Genomic DNA, 12354 nt, shown 5'->3' with positions numbered 1-12354 from the left:
AGAGTTGGTTATGACTGATTATCGGGAGGGAGGAAGTTCATCAGAGTGTGGAACAGTCGAAATTCACAATCCATTGCATATCAGAAGGCAGATCCTTCCTATGCTAATTAGGTAGCCTACTTACATATGTGTGTGTCAAGTTTGGGTCAACAATTTTTGGGGGTGGGGAGGGGGGGTGTTATTTCCTCAAAACATTTCCAGATAGTAAAGGATCAAAAAGTGTGAGGCATGTATATATAAGTTTGGTGTAACCTTGCACTTTGACCTGGACTTGTGGTTTACATGAATCTGGCTACCAGAGAGGGAGACATAGCTCTATGGTGTTGAAATCTGCTGTTAGACTAGTTGCAGACTAGATATGGTACAAATTAATCTGAAGAGACAATTACAATAGAAAAGACAAAAGAGAAGAAATAGATTCTCTGTGAGTCAAATTATTATGGAGAGATTTTGATTCAAAAAATCATCACAAAATAATTAAAAAATTGAATGAGGCGTAAGTAGTTTCGATATCAAGTAAAATACAAAAAAGTGTAGAAACTTTATAAACCTTTGTAAAATGAAAACTTTTTGATTATGAGAGCACCCATGAGCTCTAAGGCATTTCTGGCTATGATATGCAGGGTCAAATATTATATGAACACATTATGGTTATAATTTTGTTCAAACAGATTGGTGGTAATGATACAAAGAAGGAACAATTACTCTGTTAGTATATTATCATTCTTTAGTTGGCTGGATTAGAAATAAATGTACAAAAGGGCATCTCATATTGGAAATGATACTAAATATAGCATCTGAATTAATGGGCAAAACAAAATTTCCTGTTTTGGACTGAATGGTTGTTATCACTGGCTACATTTGGAGCGACTACCGGGTTGCAGCCAAGTAGCCTTCACCCTCAGACTTGAAAGAATCACAGTAGGGGGTCTGTGATGTCATCTGGGCAAATGTTCTTTAAAGTTTTACTTAGGCTATTTCTTGTTGAATTATCCCTGATAGTTGATACAATGTTTGCTAAGCTGTCAAAGTTCTCTGTACTTAGAACCAACATGTATCTTTAATTGTATAAATATTCTTTTCCTCTGTGAATAAATGATGGACAAAATTATGAAGAAAAACAGAGACATTTTCAGCTGAATTGTCCTAATAACATCATCCATTCTGCTGTTGCCAGATGCATTTACAAATTATCGCAAAAAAAAATTGAAAGATTTCATTTCTTCGTGATACAAGATGGTGTGAGGATGCAGCTTTTATCTAAGGACTCAGAACAATTTTTGGAAATTTTGTTAAGCAATCAACTTCAGCCATCAGAAAGTCCTTTAAAGGAACCAGGATTATCCAGTTATGTGTGATTGTTACATGATTTGGTGAGAATGATACTAACATACAACAAAATATGGCATTAAAACATTGAAATAAAAAAAAACTTCTGTGACGATATAATAATAAATGGCTTAACTTTCAGCCTTCCAATGTTTGAATATACAATGGTTGCCTGAACAAGTTAAAGGTACTACTCAGCTGCTGTAAAAATTAAAGCATAAAAAAACACAATCTTGAAAAGTATACTGTGTCACTTTCAGCCTATGAATATTCATAAAGTTATGTGCAACGAAAACCTTATAAAAAAAAAGACGCATAACTGTCGGGTTAGTAGTTGAGTTGGTTAGGAACATAAAACACTAGTTATGCCTTATATGCCAAAAGAAGACATTTTTAAAAAATAGAATATTATTTCAGGTTTGATGAATATTAATAGAGAGTGGTTTTCTCAAACAGGAAAAAACCGATGACAGTATGTGAAACATGCAGTTGAAGTCCACATCTAGAAGCTATTCGTTTTAACAAAACTGATTAATTTTAATATCTTATCTGTACACACTGAAGTGTAACATATTTACTCCATTGTGTCCTCAATTTACCTATGCATTGATGCCTCTGTATAATATTTCTTGCTTCAAAGAGAAACCAGCTGAAATTTCTTTCTGAGATTTAAACACTAGACAGCAATGAAACCAAACATGTCAGAGATTGTGGGGTTCAAGCTCTGGCTGGCCAAAGTAAGGTGGGTTTTTAAATCCAAGAGAAATCCAGTCTCATCCCTTCTGAAAATGGTCTTCCAAATTGTAAAAAAAAAATCCAAAATGAGCTAAGACTACAAATTGCATAGCCATCTGACGGGAAGTATAGGTTATAAATCAGGCTGCTTTGCATCGTTCATTAACTGCCTGACAGGTTAATTATATATCTAAAATTTAAAAAAAAAACATTTTTGCTGAATTCGTTCACTTTGGGGCCACGAGCTGGGTCACCTAATCACTGAATGATAGAACTGAAAGACCGTGGTTGTAATTTGATTTGTTTGGCTTCCCATCAGCAAGTAAACCCAAAGTCATTGAAATAAGTGGGAGGGAGGGGAAGGGAAGGGGGCTTATGAAGGTAGGGGCAGGAGGGCACTAAATAACAACTGTGAAGTAGGAAGAGTCACTAATTATGTACCTATATCAAACCATACATTAAAAGTATTTCGGTGTTAGTTGAAAAGAGCAAGTTATAAACACTTTATGACAAGCCAGTACTAGTTCAAATATAGATCTGTACTCCACCCCCTCCCCCCTCCCCTCCCCACCCCCTACCTCTTTTCCATTCTTTGAAAACAAATATTTGTTTGACTTCGCAGCTTAACCATACTACTGAATTCTGAAAAGATTGCACAAGGATATCAGACAAAGAAGTCATGTGACATGTTTCCATGACTACAGACTATTAAAATGTGACAATGGAATGGATGAATGTCCTCATGATTTCGTTGAGGAGAGGTAAAGTGCTGCTGAAAGGTTAAGTCCCACGCTGATTCCAAAGAGAATGGCCACCAGAAGAGACTTGAATTGTGAGGCACCTGAAAGAAAACATATATATATTATAATCATAATAATGTATAAAATAATAAAGGACAGTGAGCTTAACCTTCTTAAGTCAACGGTGTATACAAAATCACTATGCAGGGGTATAGGATGGACACCATCATCATTGATCGGGTGAGGCAGGAAGGGGGGGGGAGTGGTGGGGACAAGTTAATATGGTCATGGATATTGATTTTGACTGTCAACAATTCACTTGACCGTTAATGAGGGCAAAATAAGTAAAAAAATGAAAGTGATGGTTACCAGCTCCATTAGTACTGTCATTTTTGCTAATAATATATTCTCTTTTAAATTTAATTTTCATATGCTCCAAGTTTACTGACTGGGACAACACCTTCAGTGACCTTAAATGACTTAAGAAAAAGAGGTAAATCTCCCTCCTCCCCTCCCCCTCCCCTCCCCTCCCCCCACACTCCTCTTCTGTCTTGCTAGGCTACTGTACCTACCTGAATATCGTCTCTTGGTGTACTTTCCTTTCCTATCGTCTCTACTCCCCATCCTTGTCCTCCTCCTAGAGACACTACTACTTAATTCGTCTGAGCTGCCGTCGATGCCCGAGGTGCTCTCCTCGTCTTTGTCTTCTTTTCTTCTATTTCTCTGTTTTTCTGAAAGTTCATACAAATAATATCGATATGAGATTTGTTCCATAACAAAGCAAAGAGAACCTATTAAAACAAAACTCCTTCAGTGCGGAAATGTGCACCGTACAATTTAAATTTTGACTCTTTTGTATGGAACGAGCAAATTCTTATTTGAAATTTTTGCTCACAAACTGAGTGTTTCCTTGTTTTCAATATGGTTTCACATCATAGTGGCTGTAAATATATATCAAATATGTTATATCTCAGTATTGTCACTTCAAAAGAAATTTTTTGAAAAAAGAGAAAAAAATGTGTGCTCACATGGGACACAGACACACACAAGTATCATTTTGTCTTAATATAATAGAGAAGTCATATTTTGACTTGTTCAAGTCTTTCACTCTTGCATGTGAAGGAACATAGAAAACCTGGTGTCTTTCAAACGGTTATAGAATTTGTAATAGCAATAGCTGTCTGAGGTTGTTCTTCTATAATAGCATCACAGACAATCACATCACTCGATAGCATCATTGACAATAGCATCACTTGATAGCATTACTGTCAATAGCATCATTTGATAGCATCACTGACAATAGCATAACTCAAATAGCATCACTGACAATAGCATCACTCGAATAGCATCACTGACAATAGCATCATTTGAATAGCATCACTGACAATAGCATCACTCACATCACTAACAATAGCATCACTTGAATAGCATCACTGACAATAGCATCACTGTCAATATCATCATTTGAATAGCATCACTGACAACAGCATCACTGACAACAGCATCACCGACATCACTAACAATAGCATCACTTGAATAGCATGACTGACATCACTGACAATAGCATCACTTGAATAGCATCAAATATGATGGTTGGGTTAACGTCTTCATGAAAGGGGTAAATGAGTATCTCACTTAGGATTTGCCCAACTTAAAACTCGTAAAGTTATTTACATTAATCATATGTAGATTGTTTCAGTTGAGGAAATTAAAATAATAAAAGTGAATTTTGTTAGACCAAATACTCCCGAATAAAGACACGATTAAGGCCCTCAGCTCACACAGACCGCCTGATGTTATATCTAATGCCATCGGCTTTAACCTTGATCCAAGCATTAACTGAAGATTTTCACTCATATTGGACTATTTAAAAATGCCATGCAGAAATCTAACAGTTTCCTTCGCTACCTTGTTGGGCTCTCAAGGCAAATTGGGCCCTTACTGCTGACTGGGCCCCTGAATTTGGTAAATCACCAGACGTGGGACCATCCACTACAGAGGATGCTGCTGACCCAGGTAATGAACCACTTGCATAATTAAATCTAGCAGGAAGGACTACTGGCCTGGATCCTACCATTTCTGAAGGAGGGGGATTGTGGTCACCATGGATATGTGAGGTCCAGATGTCTGGTGATAGAGAAGTTTTAAAGAGGAGTGAAGTATTTCAGATTAACTCATTAATCTGACAAGAGATCTGGCAAAGAGACAACAAAAGAGAATAAAAGTCCAAACCAAAACCCTGTAGCAGATATGTTAGGAATATCTAAACTATTTTCTGGCCTGCCTGCTCATTAAAGGCATTGAAGACTCGCCCCAAACCGTGTGCCGCGCTCTGAAAAAGTTAACTTTCTGTTGCTTGCAAGTGAAGTTTTCTGCTTGTCGCTACAAAATGCAGGCAGTAATGAAACGTGATACCTTGTTATCTTTTATCTAGACCTGAGATGTCCATTGCTGCTATGTACACTGTGTTGTGGGTATTGACCGTAGCTGTATGTATTGACTATACACTAGTGTCTAATTACCAACGGTAGCAAGCTGTGTGTGTATTTTCTGTGATCGATGGTGGTGTCTAACACTTCTGTTACACCTCATTCGAAACTAGGTCAGATTACCGGCATGAGACGTTTCTTTGTGGGCGAGTCTTCATACCCTTTAAGAATTGGTTGCATGGTAGCTCACTGAACATGTTACCAGATTTCTCTTCCGAGGGTTTCTACCGTGGCCATGCTTGGTTTTCTGCTAGCATGTTTAGCCGTTTTTCAGACCAAGAGTATCCGCAGTTTAAAAGGCGCCCTAAGTGATCCAGCCTCGACCGAGTCCAGAAAAGAGGAAAAAGGAACGAAAAAACCCATAATATTTACCTTTCCTCTTCTTTGGTAAGTTTCCTGGTGGGCCAAGATTAAGGGAACCCATGCCGCCCCTGACTGGTCCTCGACTAGAGTTAGATGGTCCTGGAATGTCACGGTTGGTACCAGCAGTCCTTTCTCCTGATGGGATGGTAGTTGAAACATCTTCTTCTTCTTCTTCCTCCTCTTCTCCTTCCTCATCCACTTGCTCTTCCTCTGAAGACGGTCCATAGAATCCATCGATCTCGTCCTGGACTGGTTGAGGCGTCGGTAAGGAACTAATCAAAAGTAGCAAGTTTAAAAAGTTGCATTTGAGTGAAGTTTATAGGAGTCTAATTTTTCTTTTTTTTCTTTTATTGTGGTAATATTCTTCATGTTGCCAATTTATGAAGATTGAGGACATTTTATCCTTAAAGCCATTCATTAAGTTGCATTGATATTACAGTTGTGTCTATTATAAACAGACATGTGCAACATAGTCTTACCATCCGGTGACATGGTTCGGTAGATTGGTTAATTGTCATCTGGACCTCCATACGAAAAGGGGTTCATACGTTAATACGTGAGATGATTCGACTCACCGATTCCTCTTTCTCGATTTTATTAACCCGATGAGATGAGAGATCGCCCAGAATACCGAGATCAGCAGGCTCAGTGCAGACAGGAGGTAACGATAATTGTGATTTTCCAATTCTTTCCGTGGGACGATGGAAACGGCACTTTCCATCGGCAAGGAGAGCAGGAACAAGAGTGACATGACCGCTAGGAGGAGGCCATCAATTCTCCTCAAGCTGTAAGACAACAAAACGTTAAAAAGAAATTCAACCTGTTGGAGAAAGAGGATGTTATTTCTGGTGTATGTGACGACTTCGATCACCGTTCATGGAAAACGAATACCAAGGTGGAAAAAGTAGCTTTCCGAAATCCTTAAGGTGACATAACACTGGATAGTTAAGGTATTCTTTTGGTGATGAAACTGGAGGAAAGTGTAAAAAGGGGAAATTACTATACTGCCAAATCTTAAGATGTTAGGGTATTGTGAGGGAGGTAGGTAGGTAGGAAGAAGGGTTGACGGTTACCCGACCACCCCCCCCCCCTCCTCAAGTTCTCTTCTTTGATACTGTTGAATTGATGTAGGGTGTTTTTATTTTAAATTCTTTAGTGCACACCTACTCTGGAGGGAGAAAATGTGGGGGTGGTGGGTCTTCTCTTTCTGACCACCATACTGCTATGCCCAACAATAGTGTATATTGCAGTTCCCCTTACTTCTTCCTGAATGCACTCACTTTGGGGTTTACATCTATTCTCCAGAATCTGAAACAAATACTCACCTGTCTCTACCGGACAGTAAAGTTGATAAAATGAAGAGTGATAGACCAGCGAGGGCGACAGAATGTCTCTGTTCATAAACACCTGCAGGAGTGGGGGGGGGGGGGAAGGGACGAATAATGAAACAGTTAGAAAGGAAGCACTTGGTCAAAGTATGAACACAAAATGGCAGGTCTTGAGAAGAGGCATGAAAACTGAATCAGCAAAGAGAATGCATTGCATTAGAACAATTGGCAAGTTGGATGTAACCAGGAACCAAGATTGTAAGAGGGAAGGGATAGAGGGAGCAGGGGCATATATGTTCGAGAACTTGAAGGGTCCTATAGCAATTGGCAACCCTAGTGCTGTGGCTATAGATTTGGTAGGTTTCACCCAAAAAGGTTTGACAACTCAGGGAAACAACTCAAGCCACAAAAGTAACCATTTCAACTTACTTAGCCATAGAATGTGAGATTTGTTTATTTGGTCATTGTGTATGCGCATATCCGTGTGAAACAAGCTGTATGTTGCAAAGACGGCTGCAAACCGCACGAATGTTATGACGAAAATGAAACCCCATGCTCTGGGCTGTATCTATGGTAACAAAGAGAAAATATCATATGGAATAATACAATGGTAAAATAACAAATGTTTGTGGAGTTTCAATCAAATGGGACTGGGAGTTAACAGGGTGGTGTAACAGGGTAGAAGTGATGGACATGAAGGGGGGGGGGGGGGGGTTGGGGGAGCGTTGCCGGGAACTAACTCCTGTCTATTGGGTTTATCTATGGTAGCAAAGGGAAAAATTGTAACTGAACTAAATGAAGTATATATATATATATATATATATATATATATATATATATATATATATATATATAGATATATATATATATATAGATATATATATATATATAGATATATATATATATATATATAGATATTTTGATATAGATATATATTTATTTTTATATTCTACTTTAATTTTTCTTTACCCAACGTCTCTTGTCTTTCCTCTTTTGGTCCAGTCGGTGGGCCATCAATCGAGGGGCGAGAATCCTGTCCTGTCTCTCAGTTTCTCGGTTTACTGTGAGTAGACATGGGGTGCAGAGTTCAAAGATGTCTTCAAGTTCTCTATTAAAGTCTGAAAATTCTGCCTCAAAATTTGCCTGTGATATGAATATAAAATTGCATCAAGGTAGCGATCATAGTTTGAATTAACCAATACCTCTGCTGATATATGAATCAAATTTTTGTTCATACCTGTAGATGTCAACTTTAAAAAAAGTAAATCCTAATAAATCTCCCCCTCTCCCCCCAAAAAACCCCCTCCCTTTCAACATTTCACAATTCTCCTGTCTTACCAATAACATCCATACAGAAAGCTTTGTGCTATCTGGATGAACCTTTGTGAGTTTAGGCTGATCTTGTCCAGCTCACTCTTTGTCATAATATTACATTTCTAGAAGAGTACCTCATTCTCATATAAACACTAGGTTACAATGTGAGGCACAAACAATATCTCCCCTCAAATTAGGCCGTTCCTCAATCTTATATGACTTATAAGTGACAAATTTGAGGCATTTGTCCCATATTAAAGATTGACAATACATTAGAACAGTGCCTCATTCTGGCATACACACATTATGGTTCACTGATATATATTATCAATATATATTATCACATATATCAATATATATTATCAAATATCATCCCATCCCATTCAACCTTACCTCATTAAGTGGAACAAAAGCAGTCAATTGCTGTATTTTATTGATTTGATTTGCTTGGCAATCATCACACAGGAAGTTGTGATAGACTGGGGGATGACCTACGACCTCTGTGTGAATTCTTCTTTGATTGAGTTGTGAATGGTACATAGCAGGGATAGGTTTGTTGTAATCTCCATCCTATAAGACAAAGTACAAAAAAAAAAAAAAAAGAAGAAGTTTGAATCACTAATTGTTAACACTGAATATAAAACTAACAGGGAGACATTAAGAGTTATGATATCTAAATAACTCTTCCTTTTTTAGTATTTCATCTACAGACTGTAACAGCTAGCATTTTATTGAATTGTATGTGGTTTGTAATATTTTGAGACAAATAATACTGACAGATATTTTGTTCACATATCATGTCAATGGACCAAATATTGCTCAAATAATAACTCTCAAAAGTTTGTCAATCATGTACTAATTTTACTTAGTAAGCAATTTTTAATGTCACATTTATTAAATGGTCGGCTCACACATTTTTTGCAAAATCTGACTAGTTTTAACTGTAAGCAATTAGGGTCTTAAGGATTACTGATAAATATGAGATTAATATTCCACCATTTTAGTCATTCTTGCATAATTTGAAATGTGAACTTTTGCCTGTTACTTCTAATTCCATAAAAATTAAAGTTTGGGAAACTTACGAATTCAACACAATATGCTGTACTATATAAGTCAGCATCATTTACTCACCTCTGTAAACCCATTGTATTGTTCACAGTGGGGACAAGTAAACGAATTTCGTTTGAAAATGTTGACAAAAACTTTCTGGGAGCAGAACCAACACTCTGTCCTAAATGAAACAAGTTTTCTGGAAAAGAAGAATAAATGTTCTCATTATTGTATAAAAAGCAATTGGATAGTTTTGTCTATTTCACAAGTAATTTGTAGAGAAACTTGAAAAACAACAGAAGTCTATAAACAATCTACCCTGATGGTATCAGTAAGTTTTATTTACAACCAAAGAGCTTCAAAGTTTGAAAAGGTCTCAGCTGTGAAGGACCCAGCCATCCAGCAACCAAAACTGAATTGACAGTTTTTGAAGTACAGCAAAACCTCAGCCTTTGTAGTTATGCACCTATGACATCACACTTGTTCAAATGTCAACATCAGTTTTGTTACAATACCTATAAACATCAAATGAACATCTGTACATGGGAATTGGATGAACGTTTCACCAGAAATCCTAGATTATAATCCTCTTTTACACAACAAATGTATATATAATGCTCCTGAACTATCCTTCTTAACAACTATATTTAGCTGTATATATCAGACATTGATTTAGACGACACCAAATGGTACAATTCCAGGGCAAACCATCCAAATACATAGGGTTTGGTCTGAACATTAATTAATACCTTAGAAGGTACAGCAAGAACATTACAAACAGGAAGATTCCTCCAACAGTGAAACCTTTGACTGTTAGTACATCATTGATAAATTCTGTCGACATTTTATCTTCTGGCTTCAAGTCTGTCAGAATAAACAAGAGAGAACACAAGGCATAAATGTTGCATCATTTGTGTGTGGTAACACTTCAAACAATGACACACTACTTTCATCTTTAAATAAATAATAGGTCCCAGGTTCGAGTCACTCCAAGATTAATGTATGTCTTCCAGTTACAGAGTTGTTGACAATTAACAATTCATAATCATGGACTTCGGTCAGTTTGCGGCTTTGATAAGCCAATGAGGCTTCTTCGCGAGTTCTTGCTTGCAGGAGGATCTAATATACATATTTACAATAATATACCTCAAAAGGAACGCTAACAACATAACCATTAATGATTTAGCCTTTAGAACTGCAAATAAATATATGCTCATATAAATTTACGTCAGAGGAATACCTTTTACGACGTGAGGGAAAAGTCATCAGATGTTGGATTAATCTGCTTGAAAATATATGCACCAGTTTTGATCATAAGCAGTCCAATAAGGGCCTAACTGAAAATTGGCAGAGGGAAAAGCCTCTCTCTCCTGTCAAGTCCTGGACTTCAGTCAAATTGACACCCACAGATAGAAGGCTGTGGATGGTTGTTAGCAACAAATTTAAACTATCTCTGGATTAGAATACGTTGTTAAATCCGTTTCTTCTCATGTACGGTAAAGTTGTATGGTACCGATAATGAAACATGACCCTACTTTCTTGATTACGCCTATAGTAGTACGCCGAAGAGCAGGGGGATACTATGCCGGGCCTAGTACTACTACTACTACTACTACTACTACTAGTACTAGTCTACTAGAATGTTTTTCGTGGAACTAGGCCATCCATACTTTGGACTATACTGATTCAGAATATTGAACTCAGTAATTTCATACGGCTGGTATCTACAAACCCTACACATATCACTTGAAATCCAGACATCTTACGATGATTCCGTACCTTAAATCTGAATTGTGCTAACGCAGATTCCGAAGGGTCACTAAACATCCGAGTATCAGGATGTGTCATTGTGTGCACACCATCGGCATGGATGGTGCACGCATTGTGCCCACAGCAGTTGATCACATAGAAGCTACTTCCGGCTTGTGGCTTGCAGCAAATTGAAAACCAACATCAATAGAAATTGAACTGAGGCCAACAGCTCACCGCTGTAATTTTACGTTGAGTCTTAACATTAGTCTATGAAGTGCACAATTAATTTTCCAGATTGTGAGAAATTCTTAAAAAATAAATAATTACACAGAATTGTGAGCCACTTCTTATGGGTTATGTATGCCGCAACAGTTATTACCACCTCGCAGCCGGCTTCTAGCTTCACGGTCTACTGCCTTCACCACTCATATGATAGGCCTTGGCTAGGGGTGTAACTAAAACGAATGACAATTGCGTTACACATAACGAATGACAACATGTTGTACACACTAAAAAAATGCGTTGACTAAAACGAATGACAGTTGTAGGGTATGGTATGTAGTATAAGGCTTATACTACATGCCATCTCATTGGTGTTATTGTTATGTGTACTTACCCTTTATTGGTGTTATTGTTATGTGTACTTACCCTTTATTGTTATGTTAATGTTTGTATGGAATGCCTTGCAGCTGGTGTACTGCACTGCCAAGGGCGTAGGAACCGGGGGGGCTGGGGGCGCCAGCCCCCCCAGTGAAAAATGTGGAGGGGCGGAAGTATCATTCTGCCCCCCCCCCCCCCCGCTTCGCAAGTCAGAAAACCCCTTTTTCATTTCCAAATGAGAAAAAAAATCTCATTTGGAGCACCAAATTGCATCTAAGGCCAGGTGAAAATACAAAATTAAGTTTACAAAACGGAGTGGGTGTTGAAGTGTGCTATATTGCACTAAATTGCATCTGAGGCCACCTGGAAATGCAAAAAATTCCAAAGGGGAGGGGTGTCCCCCTCCCCTTAGACCCCTCCCCCAGGCCGGCCATCAATCTTCAGCCCCCCACTCAAAACTACCTTCCTACGCCACTGTGCACTGCTGTATGCAGTGCAGTGTGGGAGGAAATACAAGTCAGTTCTACACATACTACCAACCTGTCAACATCTCTTGTATTGTGCCTTTTCCATCCAACCCTCTAAGTAGTAGTGTACTCTACACAGTAATGACAGCACAGACATTTGCTTCAACCGGATATCACAGTTCAAACT

At 38.1% G+C, this 12354-nt stretch overlaps 1 protein-coding gene across 3 annotated transcripts; it reads right to left on the bottom strand.

The window, feature by feature from the left end:
* Positions 1 to 416: 416 nt before the first annotated feature.
* On the bottom strand, positions 417 to 11566 carry LOC139975505 (uncharacterized). Of its 3 annotated transcripts, none has more exons than XM_071983480.1 (12): positions 11428 to 11566; positions 10098 to 10212; positions 9430 to 9547; positions 8692 to 8868; positions 7954 to 8127; positions 7414 to 7552; positions 6982 to 7063; positions 6232 to 6441; positions 5666 to 5928; positions 4713 to 4931; positions 3377 to 3535; positions 417 to 2905 (listed from the first exon to the last, which is right to left on the bottom strand). In XM_071983480.1, exons 2-12 carry the CDS (start codon positions 10190 to 10192, stop codon positions 2805 to 2807), a joined length of 1737 nt encoding a protein of 578 aa, XP_071839581.1. In that variant the 5' UTR covers positions 10193 to 10212; positions 11428 to 11566; the 3' UTR covers positions 417 to 2804. The 3 variants fall into 3 exon arrangements, with proteins under 3 accessions (XP_071839581.1, XP_071839580.1, XP_071839582.1); XM_071983479.1 differs by having other exon boundaries at positions 11128 to 11533; XM_071983481.1 differs by lacking the exon at positions 4713 to 4931 and having other exon boundaries at positions 11128 to 11536.
* Positions 11567 to 12354: the final 788 nt, after the last annotated feature.

The sequence above is a fragment of the Apostichopus japonicus genome, chromosome 11 (genome assembly GCF_037975245.1).
Source record: "Apostichopus japonicus isolate 1M-3 chromosome 11, ASM3797524v1, whole genome shotgun sequence".
Taxonomy (NCBI): Eukaryota; Metazoa; Echinodermata; class Holothuroidea; order Aspidochirotida; family Stichopodidae; genus Apostichopus; species Apostichopus japonicus.
This window is presented reverse-complemented; position numbering and strand designations above follow the sequence as displayed.